Source organism: Pelecanus crispus, chromosome 7 (genome assembly GCF_030463565.1).
Source record: "Pelecanus crispus isolate bPelCri1 chromosome 7, bPelCri1.pri, whole genome shotgun sequence".
Classification (NCBI taxonomy): Eukaryota; Metazoa; Chordata; class Aves; order Pelecaniformes; family Pelecanidae; genus Pelecanus; species Pelecanus crispus.
Window position 1 is genome coordinate 1995627 of NC_134649.1, and position 23591 is coordinate 2019217.

Consider the following 23591-nt stretch of genomic DNA (forward strand, 5'->3'; position numbering starts at 1 on the left):
GGAAAGAGGGATTGCTCAGGGTTATTTCCATAAGGACTCGTGAGCAACGGTCTTGATGGATTCATGGCTTTTATTAGACTGTGGATGTTAACATCAAGCCTCAGCAAAGTCGTTCACGCTTGGTTTTGGACGTGGTGTTGCTGGGGTCTCAAAGGAGCAGCGCGGTGGGCGCCACAGCCTCCCGGAGTGCACGCACCTTGCTAGCATTTGTTTAAGTTGATTTGAGCCATGAAGTAAAACACTTATCAGGCTGTGAATTGGACTCGCCTTCGATGAGAGAAGGATTTTACACGGGGTTAGCCGGCTGTGTTAGACAGTGCCAAAACTCTTGGCACAGCTGCGCTGCTCAGGGTGTAGGTAGGACCTGAGCAGGCAGCTCAAAGCCCAGGGCCAGGGAGCTGGGGATTATTTGAATGACTTTATCTTTGAAGAAATCTGGGTTTCTAGCTTCCCCATCTGGGAGGCGGCCAGAGTTGTGTCAGCAGCTGGGGGCTAATGCAAAGCAGATCACCGGGCAGCAGCTGGGAGCAGGCAGGGAGCCGCTCGGCCGGGCTCACCCCACGCCTGCCCGCCTTCCAGGTTACACCGTCTCCTCCGTCATATCCACCAAGCATGAGCGGATTTACGTGGCGGGAGCACCCAGGTTCAACCACACCGGGAAAGTCATCATTTTCAGCATGCACAACAACCGAAACCTCACCATCCACCAGGCACTGAAGGGAGAACAGGTAATGCCAGGGCACACGCTGCCAAGGATGCTGCAGGGATTTTCCTACCTGGCACGCATGCTCCTCCATAAATCCTCCCCCTTCATTTTGCAAATTGTTCTGTTTAAATGGCTCGGCAGCGTAATGCATCCACGGGCAGCTGGGGATGCTCTGGCTGTCACTGCATCCACAGCTCCGAACTGCATGACCGTAGCAGGGATGGGGACCGGAATGTCCCTGCGGTCCCTGCCGGGGAAGGTGGCAGTGCCCCTGCACACCGGGAGCGTTGCTGCCATCCCTTCCTCTGTCTCCTCCAGATCGGCTCCTACTACGGCAGTGAGATCAACTCCCTCGACGTCAACGGTGACGGCGTCACCGATGTTTTGCTGGTGGGAGCCCCCATGTACTTCAGCGAGGGCAGGGAGAGGGGCAAGGTTTATGTCTACACGCTGCAGGAGGTACGTGGCAGCACCGTGGGGTGAGCCGGGGATGCTGCCGGGGCCTTTGGGTGCTACCACGGGAACTGTGTCCCCTCGTGTCACCTCCTCGGGGTGGCTCCAAGCTGCGCTCACCAGCCAGCTTCCATCAAACATCACAGGGCACAGCAGCCCGGTCCAAAGGCAACAGAGCTTGGCAGCGCCTCGCTGTTGTGGCTGCTGCGAGACTCGAGGAGGATTTGTCTGTTTTCCTTGTTTATAAACAGTCTCAGGGGGTTTGTTCGCTGCCAGCGAAGGGAATCCAGCCTGTGCTGGAGCAGAGCCGCCTCGAGGCTTCGCCTGCTCCCGGCTGGGCAAGCTTCCCGGCCCGGAGGAGGTGATGCACAGGGTGCAAGGCGAGGTCCTGCTGCTCCCGGCCCCGAGGAGGCAAAACACGGGGTGCAAGGCGGGGTCGTTGCAACATGGGTGTCTGTTGGGCAGAACAGTCTCCATCCACTTTGCTCCCCCAAAACCGTTCCCTCCAAGAGCACCCTCCTGCCCAGAGGCTGGGGTTGTGGGGAGTAGCAAGGTCAGTCCCTCCACCATCACTTCGGGGCACAGACGGGACATGTGCCACCCCTGTCCCCTGCCCTGGCGCCCAGCAGCGCTCTGGGGCAGGACCAGCTTTCCTGCCGCCCTCAAATCTGGCTGAAAATGCAGTTTCTGAGCCAAATCTGTCAGGCTCCGGGGGCATGCGGGGCAGCGAGCAGGTCACGCTCTATATCCAAGGCTGCAGAGCCCGCCCAGAGAGGCAGGAGTCCCCCATATCTAAAGCACAATTTTTTATGCAATTATTTATGTAGGTTGCTGTAAAAGGAAGGCAAAGCAGGCGTGGGGCTGGCGCAGGGCTCATCCATTCCCAAGGGACGTGCTGAGCAGAAAGTCCCACGGCCCCAGGATGGCTCTCACCTCCTTCCTTAGAGAAATTGCTCGCATGTGACTGCATCTTGTTTGCTTGCCTTTGAGGGTTTTCTCCTCTTGCCACGCTTGCTGCTGACATTTTTCGGGGGGGGGTGTTTTGCCTTTTCTCTTTGGCTGGCCCAGCAGAACCGCTTCGTTTCCAGTGGTGCCCTCGTCGATCTGCAGAGCTACCAGAACTCCCGCTTCGGCTCCTGCATCGCCGCCGTGCCCGACCTCAACCAGGACTCCTACAACGACCTCGTCGTCGGGGCGCCTTTGGAGGACGAGCACCAGGGAGCTATATACATCTTCCTCGGCTTCGAAAACACCATCCTGAAGAAGTACAAGCAGGTACGGCTCCCGGGTGCTTTGGTCGTCCTTGTCCTTCATCCAACTAAATGTCGTTTGTGCCCATTTAAGGACTGATAGAGCACAATAAATTCACACGCCGTATCACATTGTTAATTATTATTGCCCAATATTTTCTCTTGTGAGGGGTCCAAGGCAAAACAAAAGTAGAGTATGGAATGCATGCTTGAAATTAGGGGCAACACAGTTGCACACGAATTAGTTGCACACGGTGCAAAGGATTGCAGTAGATAAGATATTTCTCACGCTTGTGAGAAACAGTAAATACACAGAGTAATTTCAGCAGAAATCTCTGCATGGTGTCTTCGAAGAGAAACTGCTCTCATTCCCTGGAAAACTATGTTTGGTGCAATCACTTGGAAAGGGGCGTCTTCCGTAGCATGGTGGAGGTCAGCATGGCAAACCCCTCCTTCGCAGGCAGGGATGCTCCTGCTGGAACCCAGACTGGATTCTCCCTTTTGCTTTTCAGCGGATAGCTGCTGCGGACCTCGCGCCAGGCCTGATGTATTTTGGATGCAGCATCCACGGACAGCTAGACCTGAACGAAGATGGGCTCATAGACTTGGCCGTTGGCTCTCTGGGGAACGCCGTGCTGTTGTGGTTAGCTGTATCTCATTTGGCACTCTCCTCTGCCTGAAGCTCATTACGATATGCTGACATTTTTCGGGGGAAAACAGATGTCCCAACAATCTGACCCATCTTTCCACAGTAACGACTCCCTGTCCAGCAGGGCCATGGGATTTCAATGCCATTGGGACCTAGAAGGACATCAGAGTTGGTTTTGCATTGAATTTCATCGTTAGCTCCCCAGGAGTTTCAAGCCAGCTAATTGATTTGTGGTGATTTGCCCAGGCTCCCTCTCTTCTTATTTAATAAGAACAACTTAATAATTTCAAATATTGATTAATGATTGGAAAGTCACTTGAAGCTGTTAGGACGGAGGGTAGCTGTGCCCAGCAGAGATGGGCCACCCTGGGGTCTGCTTGGAAAGTGCACTCAAGGGGCCAAATCCTGGCCTTGGTGTTGAGCTACTTCACTGGCACAAGCAGGAGGCAAGAGATTTTATTCTTCAAATACTATATAGATGAGCTGAGAGTAGCTCAGCATACTGTGGTGGCCTTTGGTCTTCCTCAGCACCTTCTTGATGTTGAGAAAACGGGTGAAAAGGGTGAATCAGGAGCTGTGGGAGAGTTTTGGAGGCTGCTGCAGACGTCTGTGGGTATCCTGTGCCCCAGCACATCTGACCCTTGCTCGCCCCGCAGGTCCCGCAGCGTGGTCCAGATCAACGCCAGCATCCGCTTCGAGCCCCCCAAAATCAACATCTTCACCAAGGACTGCAAGCGGAACGGGAAGGATGCCACCTGCATGACTGCCTCCATCTGCTTCACCGCCATCTTCCTCTCGGCTCACTTCCAGACGGCCAGCGTGGGTAAGCAGGACGGCTGCTCGCGCAACAAAAAACCCAATTTATGCGTTGCTTAGGTCTCCGGCCCCAAGGGAGCACCCGGCTTCTGCCAAGGGAAACCATCCAGGAGTTTGGCATGTCTGGAGGAGTGCACGTTGCCATCTGCCACATCCCTTTTCACCCACAAATTGGTCCCTACCCTGGCTGCTGTAGCAGGGACAGTGGCTCTGCCATTAAGCAGTGCCAAGAAACACCCCAAGGATACAACCGTACCTGTGTTTAACCTCTTCTCTCACCTACGCCCTGGGACAAGCTCTCCTGCAGCTCGTCTTGCCGTGGTACATGCGATGGGGATGTCACCACCACCCCACCAGCCAGCGGGACAGGAGAGGACATGCCCAGACCATGTCCTGCAGAGCTCCTCCATCCTCCCCGCTGCAGCAGCAGGACACATCTGCCGACCATATGTGCATGTTTCCCTAATACTCCAGGGAATCTCTGTGAAGCTATTGGCCAGCTCTGCTATTAAACCCTGGCATGTTGCTGTGACCCCGCATCTACCCAGCGGATGCCCGTGACTCAGCTGGAGCAGGGGAAGTGATAGTGGCTCAGCTCCCTGCAACCTAGCAGCAAACACTATCGAAGGAAAATCAAGTCCCGAGCAAAGCTAAAGGAAAAGGTCCCATCCCCTAGAGCAAGAATTTTGATTTGTACTATCAAATCCAGTCTTTTCCTCATCCTTGCTATAATTTTGGAGCTTGCAGGACAAAAAGCTGAGTGGGGTTTTCTTTATTTATTTATTTTTACACTTATTTCTACCTAGAAGATCGTCCTGTGGATGGTGCGTGCTGGGGGCTGGCAGTTGCTCTTTGCTTTCTTGCATGTTTTGCATCACACTGGTGAAGTGGGTGCAAATCCACCCCTGTTCAGCACAGGGTTGGGGACCTTCAGTTTCTTTTTGACAGCGCTGCAGGAAGCAAGATCTCCAGTAAAGCATCTAGGAGAGGAGAGTGCTCCAGGGTACAATACCTCCAGAAGTGGTACAGGCCGGCATGTGAATATATGAGGCAGATGGTTATATACGCTGCACAGGTTTTACTCAGTGTCTTGTAATAATGCATTTTTAAAATTCCTCATTTGACCCGGAGAGTGAATGCTTTGCCCAAAAGAAATGTCTCTTCTCCCAAGTGACAAGCAATAGGACAAGAGGAAATGGGCTCAAGTTGCATCAGGGGAGGTCTAGATTGGAAATTAGGAGAAATTTCTTCATGGAAAGAGTGGCCAAGCATTGGAACAGGCTGCCCAGAGAGGTGGGGGAGTCCTCATCCCTGGAGGGGTTCAAAAAACGGGCAGAGGTGGCACTTTGGGACATGGTTTAGTGGGCATGGTGGTGTTGGGTTGATGGTTGGGCTGATGATCTTAGAGATCCTTTCCAACCTTAATGATTCCTAGTTCTTACTTTCATTAAAAAATAATCCAGCCACCAAGCCAGGAAACATGAAATTAATTCTTCCTCTCCCCTTAATTGGTTTAGTGGTGGACTTGGTAGTGTGAGGTTAATGGTTGGCCTGGATGATCTTAAAGGTCTTTTCCAACCTAAACGATCCTGTGATTCTATGATTCTATGAAACAGGTAACAATAGCTATAACCTGATTTTCCCAATTTTCCCTTAGCGTGCTCCCTGCCACGCTCCTCCCAGCCAGGCAATAGGGGTTTGAGTGCACAATAACCCTTTTTTTTGACCCAGCATTGCTACATAGCGAACATAACCCTGGGGAGAAGCCCTGATGGCACTGCTCTCCTTCCAGCACTGCGGTACAATGCCACCATTGACGAGCGCAGGTATACACCACGGGCTCACCTGGACGAGAGCGGAGAGCGGCACACACAGAAGGGGCTGGTGCTGCTCGCCGGGCAGGAGCACTGCGACCGGCTCCAGTTCCACGTCCTGGTGAGTGTGAAGTAGGACAAGGCTGGGGTCTCCTCCTCTGCCAGCCCCCGGGGAGAGCCAGCTGCCCAAACAAAGATGCTCTCCACCTTGTGCAAAACAGCGATGCACCAGGACACAGTCAGAGGAGCCTCAATGGCTTCATGGGGCTGGAAATGAGCCTCATCCCACAGCCTGGATTTCTCTGCGCTGGGTTTGATGTGGTCAGGGATGGAGCTGCCGGCGCACGGCAGCTGCTGGGTCCCCAAGCACTGATTTCATTGCAGCCCCAGCTTGCACTGTGCTCCTTTCCACGAGCTGCTAGCTGTGCCCTCAGGGAGGGCGTGCACTCCTGAAACCCAGGTCAGGCTGGTCATCCTGCTCCAAAATTGGTGAAAACTCATTTTTTTCATCAGGCACCAAATGCCTCCATGCCAGTCCCTGGTGCTTTCACCCTCTGCACCCCTCTGACCATCAGGGTCCCCCTCCCCGGCTGCAGGAGCCAGTGAAACCCTCTGCATTGCTCGCAGGGAACAGCTGATGCACAAACCTGGCCAAAATGAAACATTCCGAGTGAATGATGAGAATAGTGCAGAGGCCAGGGAGGGCCGAACTGCCAGACTGGCCCGGCCCCAAGCCCTGGCCTGAACCGCCGTGAACTTCTGGGAAATTTGAGTCTGGATCTCGAGATGGAGCTTGTGATTTAGCCCAAGAAGCATCTCGCTTCAGAGCATCTAACTGTACCTCGTGCAGCTGGGGTAATGCATGGCAAGAGCTCATAGAGCTGCAGGAAAGGTGCGGCTTCGCTGCCGGCCAGACAAGCCCCTGGTAAGGGTTGCAGGACAGCTCTGTCCCCCCTGGGAGCCTGGTTCAGGGTCAGTCCCCCCGGATCATCCATCTTTTGGAGCCAGCATCTCCAGGGTGAAGCATTTCCCGCACCATCAGATGAGTGTTGAGTAGCACCGCTGAGCTTGGGTTGTGCCTAGGTAAGGGCTAGCTGGAGAGACAGGATGATTACACACCAAGTATACCAGATCGTAAAGCTTTTATTTCATACAATAATCACACATGCCTGTAGTTCTGCCTTACCTTGCTCCCTGATGCTGCCCCTCCGTGAGCAGGAGCCCTGTCCTTCTCAACGATGCTTTCCATCCGCCACAGGACACAGCTGACTATGTGAAGCCGGTGACGTTCTCCATCGACTACGAGCTGGAGCACCCTGAGAACGGCCCCATGCTGGACGACGGCTGGCCCACCTCGCTCAAGGTCTCGGTAGGTAGCGGCACCGACCTCTGTGGATGCCTTTTGTCAAACACTGGGTCATCAGATTTGTCTCTGATTGTAGCATTTGCTTCTTTATCTTTGGGCTGTAATCCCTGGTCCCTCCCGTGATAGCAATGTGTTTGCATTCACTGCAGCCTGGGATCACCTCCCATGTCCCTTCTCCTTGGAGTATAACCTGGGGTGCAAAGTGTCACCGAGCTGCTCTTGCTGTCCCCCTCAGGTCCCTTTCTGGAATGGGTGCAATGAGGATGAGCACTGCGTCCCTGATCTGGTCCTGGACGCCAGAAGCGATGTGCCCAGTGCCATGTGAGTAGGTCACCAGAGCATCCTCCCAACCAGAATCACAACCCAGGGGGTCTCCAAAACCCAGCCCCAACCCATGCTCCATAGATACTGGCATCGCAGCCAGTCCTTCATCCAACAGCACCCCAAGGTGCTCCTTGGCACCTCTGCTCGCAGTGGGTCTCTGAGCCTCTGCCTGTTCCCTCCCTGGAACGAATAGGTGGTTTTTCAGGGAATCCACAAAACAGCTAATATTTGATGTCATGGTGATGAGGCCCAGGGAGACAAATCAGTAAATAACAGGGGGAAATAAATGCAAGGCTGGCATCACCCACTTGGCAATTACAGGCTTGACTCACGCAACAGAAATAATTATATGCTACATCTGATCGCGTAGAGAGCTTTTAAAGGTTATCTAGGAGCACAGGAGCCTGAATCTCCACCTCCCGCTGATGGCAGTGGGCTCTGGACCAAGTTCGTGGCCAGCGCTGCTACCTAGGGATTACTTGTATCCCATAATTCAGCATTTATTGCTGTGTCTCCTGTAAAGTTCTTGGTCCTGAGGCTGCGACCCAGGGCATGACTGGTTCTGGCTGGGTTGTGCTGCAGGAGGTCGAAGTGAGCTGTAGGTAGGGGATTATTTATGGATCTTAGTGGCTGGAGTCCTACAATCATGGGCAGACACCATGGTCTACCAAGGTGCCGGACTTCTAGTCCAGTTCCTTCCGAAGCCTGTGGAGCTTTCCCAATGGCATCAGTGGGCACCGGATTGTGCCCTGCAAGAGCAGCCAACGTGGAGATGGTTTCTGCTGAGAAAACCACTTTTGAGGTGACTTGTTGGGATAGAGCTATTCCTTCAAACCTGTGCCCTGGCTGCCCCGCTGTTAGAGGCAGAAGGTGGCTCTGAAGGTGGCACCGTCCTTCATTCTCCTTTCCCTTTTTATTTTGCATAAAGAAAATAAATGCCCAAACACCCATCAAGTCTGTAAAAGCAGATGCTGCCATTGCAGTTTGTGCTGGTAAACTTACCGGGAGGTAGATCTCAGCCAGGCTGAAACTAAATGCCAGCTTTACCCTTTGCTAATGGTATGGGATCTGCTTTTCCCTTACACCCCAGCTGTATTAAGAGCTCCTAACTGGGTCTGAGAAAGCTAGGCACCGTTAGCCAAAAATCACAAGCGAACTGATGGTCCACGGGAGGAATTTGTGATTCCTCTTTCCGTAGCAGTGCAGCACAACAGAGGGAGAGCAGGGATTTCTTTGCACTGTCCTATGCACCGTGCACATAAAAATCCCGGGGCTAGGTCTTGGCACGGTTCTGCAGGTAGCTCTTGCCTTCACCGCTGCCTTCCTCTCGCAGGGAGTACTGCCGGCGGGCTCTGCGGAAGGCACTGCCGGACTGCTCAGCCTTCACCCTCTCCTTCGACACCTCTGTCTTCGTCATCGAGAGCAGCAGGAGGAGGGTGGCCGTGGAGGCGGTGCTGGAGAACCGTGGCGAAAACGCCTACAGCACGGTCCTCAACATTTCCTTCTCCAAAAACCTCCAGTTTGCCAGCTTGATCCCCAAGGTGAGGCTGCCGGGGGAGATCCAGGGCTTTCCAGAAGCGCTTCTAATCCCGGCCGGATGAGAAAGCTGTGTCCTAAACCAGAGCCCAAAAATGTCTCCATCCCTCATAAATCAGACATGTTTATGGGCTTAGTTTCTAAGCACTTACAGCCCTTTCAGCTCTTTATTTTGGAAATACAAAAACGTTTGAATTTTAAGAGCCTGAAAGAAGGTCAAATGCAGATGAAATTATTTCCCTCTTTATTTTTCTACTCTAATAGTTTAAAAATACTTGCTGCACACGGCCAAGTTCCTGTCAGGGATGAATTTTTGCAGCTGAGATATAACTCCTGGAAGTATGGGCTGATAATGGGAACGTGGCCACAACTCAGCACCGAGCCGGGTGATGCCACTTCTCTACGGCTGTCCCCTGGATGAGCCCATCGTGCCCCATCCATTCCCACCCTCCCCAATATTTCACCCCCACCACCCACTTGGTCTCGGTGCAACTCCTCCCTTTTCCCAGCGAGGTTTGGGAAATATGCTGATGCTGCTGAGCCCTCACTCATCCCCCCAATGACTTCATACCCGCCCGCAGATCCCATGTCCTGCATTTGTTTTTCTACAAGCCGTGCCAAGGGAAAATTGTGGGGCACGTTGCCCACAAAATAAGAAAAATGCATTTCCTGAGAGATTACTCCAAATTAAGTGAGAGGGAAAAACTCTACGATGCTCGGTAACAGAAAGCACCATGCAGCAGCAGTTGCAGGAAATATCTGTAGCTGGTTATAGAAGCATCACTGCTAACGGGTTCCTGGCTGCCGCTCCTTATAAATAAGCAAATTGCCAACCTAAGGGGATGGATGTTTGTGTCAGTGGCTTTACAGAGACCCAAATAAAGAGGAGTTGTGGCCCCAGCAAGTCCATAATCTCAGCAGATGAGCGGAAGAAAGCTCCGGGGCATTGCTGATGGCTGTCAAGGCATTTTCCCTGCAGCTGATGCTGGGATAATTCAGCTCCTGGGTAGGACTTGTCCGGTGGCAGCAGCTTGAACCAAGACCCTTGCGGGGTCTAACACAGCCGAAAACTGGAATAGCTCATCATCTCATGGTGGGGATGGACACCTGCATACAACCAGGCTACAACCTCTCGTAGGGTTGCTACAGCTTGGCAGCGATGGGTCAGTGTCCCATCCCAGCCTGTGCCTGGGCTTTGCGATGGGCAGGAGCTTCCCCAGCCTGGCTGGTGAGCTGGAAGGTGTTCAAGCAGCAGGAACATAATTGTTGAGACGAGGAGATTAAATATTTCTGCTTAGCTGGTGGCCATGCAGAATAACAGCTCATGTTATCTCTTGACGCTTCTCTGTGACTCCTCATCACAGAAAAATATTCTTCTTCCTAACTATAGTGCCAAGAATAATGGGGGTTCATTCATTCACCTCTGCAGTTAAATTCCTAAGGAGGATTTAAACGAGAAAGCTGGAAGCCACTTCCTAGAAATGCCCCTCTCCAGGAATGGCCCTCGGAATTCAGCTGCATGGGAAGGATTCCCAGCCTGCAGCAAGCAGGGGGGTTGGTTGGTTTGTTTGGGTTTTTTCTTCCAAAAGTTAAAGGCTGTTTTGAGCCCCGTAGGGTTTCTTTGCTGCTTTCATAAAGAGCCAGGTCATGGGGCTCGTGCCCAGTGTCATGGACACATCACATCCCGTTTTAGGACGACACGGACATCAACATCGACTGCATGACCGAAGACAAGCACCCCAACAAGAAAGTGTGCAATGTGAGCTACCCGTTCTTCCGAGCCAAGGCCAAGGTAAAGCTATTCCCTCCTGCCCAAATAAAGCTTCATCCACGGGACGGGAGCCGTCTTTGGGCTGGGTGGCTTTGAACAGGGTTTTTAAAGATCAACATTTGGTTTCTTCCCTCCCTCTGTCCATTGCTGGTGTTTGAAAGCTGCGTTAGGGGAGCCAGGATGGTTAGGACACTGCTTGATGCTAAGAGAGCACCAAAATCAAACCCAGCTCCTCCGAGTCAAAGAATTTGACTCCAGTCCTTTGGAGCAATTTAATGGTGGCTTCAAAGCACTGATGGTAACTTCCCCGAGCTCCTTCCTCGCAGGATGAGGCACCCTTCCCTGCCTGAGAGTTTTTCCTTGCTCTGAACGCCCAGGGTCCCTCCGGACCCTCCTCTGAGCCTGCCCAAGCCCCCTCGGGCTGGTGGCATCCTCCAAACCACAGCTCTTGGGGTTCCCAGCACTTGGGGTAAGCCCAGGTCCAGTGAGCATCATTTTTTATATCCATAAACCCCTTTGCAAACGTTACATGCAGCATTAAGGTAGGGAAGGAAAAGCGAGGAGATGCCACGGGCAGAGCAGGACCTCGCTCGTCGGGGCCACTCTCTGCAGTCACCTTGCGAAATTCCACCTGCCCGTCCTGCACCCCCATGGGAAAATGGGCCAAGACAGACGGGATCTAAAGAGAAAAGTCTTTCCAACCACTGTATCCGCCTGAAGCCTTTCCTTGTCAGAAGCTTGATAATGACAGATGAGCTCCAGGCACCTCGCTAGGCTTTAAAGCTCCCAAAAAAGCCCTCTCAGATGCCTGTGGCCGTGCACAAGAGCGCAGCAGCCCCGACTCCCCATGACCTACGGGGGCTGAGAATGCATCTGCGTGGCATCAGGTAGTCCAGGTCCTGCCAAAACAAAGACAAGCTGGAAATGGAAATTTGGCCCAAGAGCAGCAGGAGCTTTAATATTATACTCAGCTGTGCAGTCCCAGACAGTTTGAGGTCATTGCCACAGCTCTTGCAGATGTGACATTTATCACATTTTATTGTTGTTGGCCTCTCTCCCCCTGCCTTCCCCCGCCAGCCAACCCCGTGCCGCAGATGGGAGCGAGCGGCCTCTCGCTGCAGGTCCCCCGGAGGGTTTCTTTTCCAAAGGGGGGCTGCTTGCTTCGCCATTCTCAGAGCAAAAAAATGCGGTGTGCGGGGCTGAGAGCACATCCTGCAAATCCCCGGCGTGGCCTCTTCTCTCCCAGGCTCTGCCCAAAGCCCGGCACCTTCTCCCGGAAGGATCAAGGGGATGCTCTCACCCGCAGAGCCCCCGCACAGCTCCTGGCTGGCACTTGGGTGGGCTTTTTTCCCCTTAATGCTTTCTCCATTTCTGTTTTCGACCTCCGCAGGTAGCTTTTCGCCTGGATTTTGAATTCAGCAAGTCGATTTTCCTTCAAAGCATGGAGATCTACTTGATCGCCAACAGGTTAATGGTTGCTTTGTCCCTTGCACATGTTTGCAAGGTCGGCGGGACGTTGCCTGCTTGTGTTGCGTTTCCTTCTTCCGTAGCCGTAGGCGATGCTGGAAGCTTTACTCGGGGAATAACCACAAGGAAACCTGATTGCCATGGGTTATTACAGAGAGTGCAGCCCTGTATCCACAAACTAGGCTATTTTTATTTATCTATACATTTATAGCCGTCATTATTCTGTATATGTGGAGGCTGTGCAGCTGCTGCCAGGCTCTGCACTGAGCAGAACGGGGCTCGGCCACTGCTGCTTTCTTACCCACCTTCACAACTGCAAATACTGCTGCAAATATAAAGGAAAAATATCTCCTAACAGCTTTGCAAAATTCTCCTCGCCCACTCACCCGGCACAGGTAAAGTTTTCTGACAGCCAAGTGAAATCTCGTTAGGTATTTCTTTTTTTTTTTTTCATTTTCATCAATTATTAGAGCAAACGAGGCTTCGCTCTGCCAGGGCTGCTGCACGGCTTTAAGGCTGCTGGGTGTGAAACCTCTCTCCAAATGATCTACTTTTATGAGCTCGGGCTGATAAATGTTACGGAATAAAATTGCTTCTCTCTACACTTTGGTCAAAAAGCAAAAGTTCAGCCCATCCCCACCTGCTTCCTTATGACCCCCCCCAAAAAAAAACAGAGGGGAGCTGGCTCCCACCTCACCCCCGGCTTGCCCCGCTGCTGTTTCAGCGACAGCGAGGAGAAGGAGAGCACCAAGGAGGACAACTTCGCCCACCTGAATTTCCACCTGAAGTATGAAGCTGACCTGCTCTTCACCAGGTGCGTGTTTTGGAAGGGGACTCAGCATCTGGGGGGGGGACACAGATTGCAGGGTGTCCTTTGGGAAAACCAGTGCTGGCCCCATGGGAGCTGTGTTCAAACCGAGCCCAGTGCCAATTGAGCTTTAAATTGGGGGATTTGTTTAGAAAAGGGGCTGAAGGAACCATAAAATCAGGGCATCCCGCCCAGCGGGTCCTTATAAAAAGCAACAGCAAGGAGAAACGAGGTGCTGTGCCTTCATAATGTTTAAACGCACAAGTCTTATTAAATAGGTGTGAGGGCAATTTTCTTTTTTAAGGGGAAAAAGTACTTATTGTAGGTAATAATGTTCATAACGTGTTACTAGCCCGCGTCTGGGCCGGTAGCCATCCCACTAAAAATCATCTCACCAGAAGCTCAGCTGAGGGATGTGCGTGCAAGGGTTTGGGCACCGACTGTAACTAGAGCAGAGAGCATCCTCGGTCCAAGGAGAGCAGGGAGCGAAGGCACAGAGGATAATTTATGAACCTGATTATAAGAAAAAACATGGACCCCAGAAGCACATTCCCTGGCACCGCTTGCTGTAATTCTTAGCAGATTTTTAAGACCTTCAGTCATTTTATTTTTCTACACTAGAGGCAGCGGGGGCACTGAAAATAAAACCACTTTAATACTTAGAATTTATGGGGAGCGGGGGGATTCTCAATTTAACAAATATCAGAATCGCCCTTACAGGCGAAGGGAGAACGTGGAGGAAAAGTAATGGCACAAAAAATTCAAATTTGGGTACCTTTGGGGGGGGGGGGGGGGAAGGGGAATAATTTCAAAGAGTTTGGGGGGTTTGGGCCACACGCCCTGTGTTGTGGCACCTGCAGCGTGTCCCATCGCAGGGGCTCCCCGCCGGGCTCCCATGGGCACCCGTCGGATGCTTCTGGCTCCTTTCCCTCCTCTCCAGCTGCGAAACCCAGATGTGATTTACGTCCCCAGATTTATATGTGACATTCAGACTGCTGACCGGGGCCTTGGATGTCTCTGTTATAATAAAAAGGCGAGAAAAGTTCTACAAAGAAAGGGAAAATACTGCAGAAGCAGAATAGCGTGAAAATCCCCCGTCTTTTTTTGCGTGAGGTGGAGTCAGGCGACGGTTTCCATCCAAAATGGGGCCAGACAGACGGAAAATCCTCTCCTTGGGGAATGCTGCGGAGGGGCTGGGGCAGCCCAGCCTGGTGCTGGGGGCAGCTGGGCAGGGGGCTGCTTCGTGCTTCGTTTGCTCCGGGCCCGCCTCGCGACTTGTCCTCCTTCGTCACGACAGGACCTCGAGCCTGGACTACTACGAAATCAGGTCGAACAGCTCCCTGGAGAGATACGACAGCATCGGCCCCCCCTTCCATTGCACCTTCAAGGTACGGAGGGGGTTTTAAACCGGCTGAGGGACCCCCCAAGGGCTGCCCCGGAGGTGGGATGTGCCACGGTCACCCTGCTCGTCCCCATCCCGCGGGATGCTGGCACCTCGGGCACATCGCTGTCCTCTGCTCTCACAGCTGCAGAACCTGGGCTTCTTCCCCGTGGAGGGGGGTGACCATCAAGCTCACTGTCCCCGTGGCCACCCGGGCGGGCAACCGCCTCCTGCTCCTGACCGAATTCATGGTGGACCAGGTAGGAGCGGGGTTCATCCCCGTAAAGTACGTGGGGGTCCTTTCTGCACCAGGGGTGGGGATGCAGACACGCCACGGCGGGTCACCCCATCCTTTTGCAAACCCCCCCCGTGCTCACACCTGCACGGACAGTCTTGGCTTGTGCCTGGGCTTCTCCCTTTTTTCATTCGCTTGGCTGGAAACGTGGAAAATGGTAGCAGCCAAAGGGTTTAATCCAAATATTTCTCCGAGCTCTTCTTTCTCCCTCCGGTATGAAATGAATTCTTGAGGGTCTTGAAAGCATTAGCTGTGAACGGCAGCCTCCAGCAGCCATAAAAGCAGCGGGAGGGCTGGGAGAGACCCCGGGGCATCCCCTGCCTCCCGCTGCCCCTGCAGCCGTGCGGGACTCACGTGCTGAGTGATGGAAAGAGCCCGGCACGGGAGATGGCGCGTTTACGGATGGATTTGGCCTCGACGGGGGCATTTTGTATTGCCAGCTCCGGCAAAGTCCCCGCGTCGCCTGTGCCGCCCCAGCCCGCGCGGCTGGTGTCCCGGATGGGGCTCTCTGCCAGGCTGAAAACTCAAAAAGCAAAAATGCTGGGGGAGAGGCACAAAGCACAGGAATTAATTAAAGTAGGATGCTGGACTCCTTTTGGGTCGGGACCTCCTCCAGCCCCGCGGTGCAGCGGTGGCAGCCGCATCCCCGCATCCCACAGGGACCCCAGCTCAGCCGCCAGCACCAGCAAAGCCCGGCAGGTGCCGGGGTCCCCCGGCACGAGGATGGGTGCTGAGCACGGGGCAGGACGCGGGGAGGTGGCCGCCGTGGTTGCCGTCCCCGTGCTCGCAGCCCATCGGCTTCTCCCGCAGGAGAACGCAACCTGCAACATTTGGGGAAACAACACCGACTACCGGAGGACGCCCGCCGAGGAGGACCTCTCCCGCATCCCCCACCTGGTAGGTGCCTTCACGGGCCTGATCCTGGCCCCGGGCTGAGCCCTGCCGCCCCAGGCAGCCACCAAACCAGAGAGAAACCCCCCGGGATGGGGATGCCCCGTGGCCGCGGGGCAGGACGGGTGCGTGGCCCCTCAGCTGCGGTGTGGGTCTCGCTCCCCTCGCTGTGTGCCAGGGGTGAAGCCCCGGGGGGTTTTTCTCCCCTTCTCAGCAGCGATGCTCCCACGCCACAAACTTCTCCCCTTGCAGAACCACAGCAACTCCGACGTCGTTTCCATCGACTGCAATGTGAAGTTAGCCCCCAACGAGGAGATGAACTTGCACTTGCGTGGCAATCTGTGGATGAAGTCTCTGAAAGCAGTAAGTCCACCCAAAGCAAGCACGTGGCTTTTGAGGAGAAATCTCCCCAAGGAGCCCTCGCACCACAAAAAACATGTTGGTTGTTTTATTTTTCCTCTCCTGCAATTTCCTTCCCTCCCAGGGAGCCTGGGCATGTGCGGGGTGGTTCTTGTTGTCAAAACTTACTTATTCTATCAGTGTGTGCATCCAACGTCCCGCATGGCACTTCATCATGGGGAATTTAATCTCAAGCAGTCCTTTTTGCTGCAATCATCCACGCTCACTCCTTGACCTGCACCGTCCTCCCCGACGGATGCAGCACGCAGCATCCCTGGCACGGATGCAAAGCCATGTTGGGGAGCAAAGCCCTGGGGAGGCACCCGGCTGGGGTGCTGGGTGCTCTCCCGTGGCCGGTGCTCATGCCCAGCATCTCTTTGCGCAGCTGAAGTTCAAGTCACTGAAGCTCACCACGAACGCCGCTCTCCAGCGACGCTTCGGGAGCCCCTTCGTCTTCCGCGAGGAGGACCCCAGCCGCCAGGTAAGCCCCCGGGCAGGGCGGTCACAGACGGAGCCGGCAGCCTTGGGGATGCTGCGACACCCTGCCCTGACCCCAGCGGGAAAAACCCTGCGGCCGGCGGAAGGGCTGGAGCCACCCGCGCTGCGCACCCGGCTCCGCAGAGCACGGAGCAGCTCAGTGCAGCTGTGGTCGGAGCCAGGCAGCTCCGGTCCCAACAACTGGATTGAGCAGGGAAAACCTGAGCCAAATCACTGGGGCATCCTCCCCAGCAGCTCCAGCATCCTCCCAACGGGAGGGGATGCTCAGCGTCCCCGCCATCGCGCCGTCCCCGCCATCCCCTGCCCGCCCGGCTCCTGCAGCCAGCGGCAGCAGCGTATTTCGATGCTCTTTCCTTGCAGATAACGTTTGAAATCTCCAAGCCGGAGGAGTCGCAGATCCCCATCTGGATCATCCTGGGGAGCACCTTAGGAGGTCTCCTGCTCCTGGCCCTGCTCGTCCTCGCGCTCTGGAAGGTGAGCAGCCCTTAAGCCGCACCCGTTGGGGGCTCGGTGGAGACCCCCATGCATGGAGGGACCCCCAGCTCCGTGGCCACAGCCCCACGAGCCCCTTGCACTGCCGGGAATCGCCAAAAAAAAAAAAAAAAAAAAAGCTCCTCTAACCTCTTTCCACTTCCATATTATTTATATTCAAGGTCTAAACCTCCCGGCAATATCCCGTTAAAGGAAAGACTCTTCCCAGCAATCAGCTGGAGTAATGGTGGGGTTTTCTTTTGTTTCTTTTCAATCCCTACAGCTTGGATTTTTTAAAAGCGGGAGCCGCAGGCGAGCGGCAGAGCGGGAGCGGGAGCGGAGCGCCCAGGGGCTGGAGTGATGCTGCCGGGGCCGCCGGCTCCCCCCCCCCGCGCCCCCTCCCAGCCCCTCGCCACTTACGGAGCAGAGGTTCGCCTCGATGCCGAGGGATTTGGGTGCTGAGCTCGGGTTTGCATCGAGATGAGCGTACACCCCTTTGTGTGAAGTCACCTAAACAGGTCCAAAAGCCAAAAAAAAAAACCACCAACCCACCCCAACCCCCCCCAAAACCGTAAACATACCGAAATTCCCAACCCCTACTCGTGGCCCCGCGCCACGGCGAGAGGAGCTTCAAACTGGGTTTGCAACGAGGTGGCAGCGGTGCGGGGACGGAGGGGCCACCCAAGCAACGTGCCCCCTAACTTGAGGCAAACTACAGGGCTGCAAAAAGCTTTAAAAAAAATAATAGCCTTAAAAAAAAAAAAAAAAATTTGAGGATTCCTCATTCCCGTGGCTGAGCTGTAGCAAACCCGTGGGCTTTGCTGGCCGCGGCTCTCAAACTGCGTCGCATTCGTTAACCAGAGCAATTGGGTGGAGATTTTAATTTGCCACCTTCTTAATGCACTGAATACAAATGATAGCAAATTAAAGCACCTTAATGCAAATCTCCAGTGTCCAGCTGTACATACTTATTTTAAAAATATTTACCTGTTTAAGCAAAGGAGAAAAAAAAATAACTAAATCAAAAAAAAATGACCAAAAAAAAAAAAAAATCAAAACCCAGTTTGAAGTGTTTTCTACAAACTGAGCAGTTTCGAAGAGCTTGTGTCCAGCAAGGGTCCGCACGTGTATTATAATTGTACATACTCGGTGTCACGCGAAACCGGATGATCGGTGCTGTTTGACAAAAATCTTTCTTTTTGCATAGCAGAATTATTTATGCTAATATTAATTTTATGGATGAAAAGAAAGCATATGTCCGCCGGATGTGTAATGAAGTTTGTTAAATACTGTCCTAGTATTTTTTAAGGATTAAAAATACAGTATTTTAAAAACGAATAGCCTCTGCTCCCCTTCTGTGCTAGCCCACTTCATGGCTCGGCTGGGCACGGGCGGGAGCTGCTCACACCCCTCTGGGATGCAGTGGAGGAGGAGGATGGGGCTCAGGCTTTTTTCCTCCACTTATTTATTGTTGGATGCAAGTTTTTTGCAGCTGGTTTTTAAAGGGGTGCTGCCAGGTGGGACGAGGGTGCAGCCCTGGCGTCTTTCGTGAGCCCGGAGGAAGACGTGTTGCAGAATCAGCCTCATGCATTGTAGAAAATGGGGGGGGGGGGGCGGAAATAATAATAATAATAAAAAAAAAAAGTCTGATTTTTTTTCTTTGCCAGCACCCTCACCTTGAATGGGCGTTGTTCATGTCAGAGTTTCCAGCTGATTCGGGTCTCGGCTGTCCTGGGGGGCCCGGCTGGGGTGCAGGGCTACCCAGGAGAGCCAAAATCCCCGTGCAGGTACCAGGGCGGGTGCCTGTGGCTCCGTGAGGCCAGGATGGCACTGCCAGCGCTCCCACGGCCCCAGACGAGACCAAATTTTGCAGATTTATTTTCTTCTCCCTCTTCACGCTCAACCGCTTTTCCTTACTGCTGTTGAAGGCACATAGGCAGGATGCACGAGGAGTACTGACGGTGTCTTTCCAACCTTTTATTGCTGGGGGAAAAAAAAAAAAAAAAAAAAAAACAAAACCCAACACCAAAACTGCTTTGCCCGAAAGCACCTGAGCCCTCAGTGCTATGAAAGCAGCCGCTTGCCTCCCCCCGAGCCCCACACGGTCCCTCCCTCCCTCCCCAGCCTTGGATTCCTGCAGCACCGGCTGCAAGGAAAAAGCTGCCTGGGCAGGATCCTTCAGCAGGGCATCCCCAGGGCCGTGGGTGGGTGCCCTCCGGCTTCAGAGCCACGTATAAGGGCATACACATCTGTGTTTGTGTGTATTTTGTGTACTTTTTTATTATATACATATATATATAGAGTCTGTGCATATATACATATCTATCTCCTCCAGTTTTGGGAAACCATGCTCACAGGCAAGACGGTGCACAGGCTTGGGGGGGGGGGGGGGGGGGGGGGTGGGTGGGTGCACGTGTTTACATACATGTGTTTGTGAGTGAATGTCTGTTTACATATATGTATTTGTGTGTGAATGTGTGTCTACATATATGTGATGTGTGTATATGTATCTGTATGTATACGTGTGTATTTGTGACCAAGAGCAGCTCCAGCCTTCAGCTTTGGGAAGCCGTGCTCACAGAGAACACTGTGCTAGGATCCCTGTGTGTGTACATACATACATGTGCATGTATGTATATACATGTGCGCATGTGTATCTGCTTATGTATGTGTATATAAAAAGAAGTATGCGTGTCTGTATATACATATAGGCATATATATGTGCATGCATGTGTGTGTGTGTGTATATTTTTTGTGCGTGTGTATACATATATATATTTTTTTCTATACTGTCCATGCACACGTCTCTCCCACCCGGCACGTTCCGGGGCCCGCAGCAGCGGCCGTCGCCCGCTGGCACCCGGTGGGGGTCCCCGGCCAAGGCGTGGGGCCGTGCCCCGCGCCCTGGCAGGAACCTGCGCTTTCATTGCCATCGAGTCCAAACCCCCAGGAACACAATTCCCATTTCCCTCTGCAGCGCAGGGGCTCGGGGCGCCTGGGGAGGACGCCCATCCCGCGGGATGCGAGCCCGGCTGCGGGTTTCTCCTTACCTAAACCGGGCATCAAGGCATCAGCACGTCTCTGCGGGCTAAAACGCACGGAGGGTTTGCAGCTGCTGAGAACTTGGTTTAAAGCTACTTACACCAAGAGCTTTTACCAATTTAACTCAAAACGGGCACCGCTGGCACAGGGGGGACGGGGCTCGAGGCCCGGGGGTCCCCGCAGAGCCACGGCCACGGGGCCACCGCTCCCCCGCCGGGCTGGCACCGCGCGGCAGCGACGGGGCCGGCGTGCAATCCCTGCCAGACAAGAGCCTTGTCATTTGAAAAAAATAAAAGCGACTTGTTTTCAGAAAATAGTTTTCTTTACTAAGCCAAGTGCTGCTTAGGCCCTGGGGCAGAGCTGCGCAGTGGTTGCCTCCACGGAGATGACGTAGAAACCTACGGAATAAACGTGGAAAAGCAGATTTTTCACGCAGGTGCGCTATGCCAGAACCAGCCAGGGCTCCCGTCACCACCTCAGCACTGTGGTGTAAGCGTAGCTGACCCAAAGATGAGCACGTAAAATGCCAGCTGCCGCTCCTCCGTGTGCGGTGTTTTGGGAACGCACCTCCCCGAGCGCATCCCTCCAGAGAATCACAGAATCGTGTAGGTTGGAAAAGACCTTTAAGGTCATCCAGCCCAACCATTAACTCACACTACCAAGTGCACCACTAAACCAATTAAGGGGAGAGGAAGAATTTCATGTTTTCTGGCTTGGTGGCTGGATTATTTTTTAATGAAAGTAAAACTGGGAATCACTAAGGCTGGAAAGGATCTCTAAGATCATCAGTCCAACCATCAACCCAACACCCCCATGCCCACTAAACCATGTCCCCCAGTGCCACCTCTGCCCGTTTTTGAACCCCTCCAGGGATGGGGACTCCCCCACCTCTCTGGGCAGCCTGTTCCAAAGCTTGACCACCCTTTCCGTGAAGAAATTTTTCCTAATTTCCAACCTAAACCTCCCCTGGCGCAGCTTGAGCCCATTTCCTCTCGTCCTATCGCTTGTTCCTCGGGAGAAGAGGGACCAAGACGCGGGGCCGAGGGTTTGCTCAGCATCCCGCTGAGCGCGGGCTGGCCTCGGCAAGGTCTATTTTTAAAAGCCGGCCTGCTCTCACACAGCAGCTCTGTAAAAAACAGACCACAACCTACGGGCACACGCCCCGGCCCAGCAGAAGGGCCGTCACACGGCGCCTTTTTCCCGGTGAAAGGAGCACCTGTGGGGTTTGTACAGATTTCTTTTTTTTTCCCCGAGAGCTTTAAGTAACTCCCACAAAGAGAGCAAGCGCGCTCTTTCAGCTTTTAATGCTCAAAAAAGAAATTTCCAGACGAAAGAAAGGGAAGGTCCCGGGACACCGAGAGCCGTGACGGACTTTGCTGCGCCCGCAGGCGTGCAGAAACAGGCACCCGCTGGGTGGTTTTTTTTTTTTTTTCCTATCCTTTGGCCAAGAGTTTTTCCTGCCATAGTGAAGGCGGCAGAACGGCACACGCACCGTGCCACTTTCCCGGGCTGCAGCCAAGCGGGAACCCATCTCCGTCAGGAACCGGGACCACACCTGAGCCAGGAGCGGCTTTAGCACCCGCGGCTCCTTCCGTAGCGCCGAGCTTTCCCCCTCTTTATAAAAGCGCTTTGCAACCTACTGACAAGAAGTTTTATTGCTGCTCCTGGGTAACAGCATCCTCTCTCTTCAGGTCTTCACATATTGAAATCATCGCAGGAACGGCATGAACAGAGCAGAACCTCAGCAAATATCCTGCAACGGAGCCAAAGGCGGGAAAGGATCAGAACACAGCTACAGGGAGGGAGGAAGAAGCAGCTTTTCCACAAAATCCTTTGGTGTAACATTTTTTTCTTATTAAAAAAAAAGCAGAATCTGTGGGAGGAGCAGCTTCCTTCACCTTATTATTACCTACAGATATTGCAAGCACGCGCATTTGTTCCAAGAACGGTTTTATACAGGTATTTCACAAGAACACACCGCTTAGATTATTCCATGTCAGAAACAGGTCCTGAGAAAAAAAAAAAAAAAAAAACAGCGCGAGGAAATACTGGCTTAATGGTGCAGCAACTAAGGATTTCCAGTGCAGAATGCTTTGTCCGACAGCAAGCAGCATCACTTGCTGAAAGGCTCCAGCCCTCTCCCCTTTCCCCCCGCTCTCCCAAGTCAAACAGACGCAAGGGCCACCGACTCCCATTTCTAACTCCACGCACACCAGGAATTATAAACGTGCAAGCGTAAAAAGGAACAGCGAGGCATCGGAGCTCCGTCTGAAGCATGTGGCAGAGTACAACAGAAGGCTTTTTTTCTGTAACACGTACACACTGATTCATATTTTGGTTAATTTTAACTGAGTCTGCTACCAGCAACTTTACTAGCTAAATAATAATCCCCAGGTGCCTGTTCCCAAGCTGTTTGAGTTCCAGATTCAAAGCTTTAGCGGTAACAGACACAATCCCAAAATGGGAGACTAAAAGCGTTCCCCCATTTCTTGCAACTTAAAACTTTTTTTTTTTTTTAATTTGCTTTTCCAACAGCCAGGCTAAAAATCCGCCACTGTAAATCTGCAGCAAAATGCAAAACTGCAGCTCTCCTGATGACTTCAGCCGAATACATCTCGGCACGCAGGAGGAAGACACGTAGGGTAACACCGTGCAGGAACACTAAAACCACTTGTTAAGTGGATGGAGTAAGGCCCCAGGTGGCTGAATTTGGCTTTGCCATTCTGCCTGACGTGCGATTGCAAGAGTCACTTTTTTTAAAACGCAATAGTCCAATCTACCTGAGATATGACGGACCCATTTTTCATTTTAGGGGCTAGCTTCTAGCAAAGTTCACAGCTTAGAAGACACGGCATTTCCAAAGCTTTTCCCTTTAAGGAGACACAACGGCCAGCGCTTGCGGTACCATACAATCTAAGCAGTGCTATTCTGCTTGGTGCTAGACAGAAATTGAGAGTTACGAGCTAATTCCACATTCAATGTTTATTTATTTGTAATACAAATAGAAACGTGTGCCCAAATCTCGCCTTAAAGTTCTACCCAGATTGTTTAAAAAAAAAAAAACCAAACCCTTACAGAACATTCTTTCATCATCTGACAGTTAAAAAGCTGCATTTAAAATAACGAGAGTTTTCAGTAGCCTGTCAAAACAAGTGACATTTTACTGTCGGAGTATCTGCAACTTCTACCAAGGAGAAGTACTTCTCAAGCAACAGCGTTATTATACAATCAGTTGCTTATCATAAAAGATCTTATGATAGGACAATTTTTTAAAAATCAGTTTTCATAGAGATTTTCATAATGAAAGGAGTAAAAATCATGAAAAATCCTCAAGTCCAATTCAGGGAGGCACAGACTCCACAGTTATCGGAAAAGCCGGTTTCAAGCAGTATCCTGCTCCAAAGGAAGACTCTCTTTGGCGACAGACTACTCCATTAGGAAGATACAGCATTTGGAACCCAAGAGTGCAGTTTTACATACTTTTGAGTCAAAAAGGTGCACGTTGATCATTGAAACAAACAAAAAAAACCCCAAGTTAAAAGCATTTTGAAATGTTGGGACACACACAAACACAAATACCCTATCAATTTTCTAGGTATCCATGCATGATCTTTATATATGAGCAACTTAGCTACATAAAAAGAAACCATGACT

General features: G+C 52.6%; 1 protein-coding gene across 1 annotated transcript in view; it reads left to right on the forward strand.

Moving 5' to 3' along the window:
• Nucleotides 1-17256, forward strand: part of ITGA11 (integrin subunit alpha 11) — a 50993-nt gene extending 33737 nt beyond the window's left edge. The window contains 20 exon segments of the mRNA XM_075713862.1: nt 580-728; nt 1025-1165; nt 2228-2434; nt 2922-3052; nt 3715-3881; nt 5667-5809; nt 6947-7057; nt 7290-7375; nt 8712-8919; nt 10608-10706; nt 12076-12152; nt 12877-12966; nt 14258-14348; nt 14487-14516; nt 14518-14601; nt 15447-15533; nt 15780-15890; nt 16312-16407; nt 16785-16898; nt 17179-17256. Coding sequence (XP_075569977.1) covers nt 580-728; nt 1025-1165; nt 2228-2434; nt 2922-3052; nt 3715-3881; nt 5667-5809; nt 6947-7057; nt 7290-7375; nt 8712-8919; nt 10608-10706; nt 12076-12152; nt 12877-12966; nt 14258-14348; nt 14487-14516; nt 14518-14601; nt 15447-15533; nt 15780-15890; nt 16312-16407; nt 16785-16898; nt 17179-17256 — 2300 coding nt within the window.
• The last annotated feature ends 6335 nt before the right edge of the window (nt 17257-23591 follow it).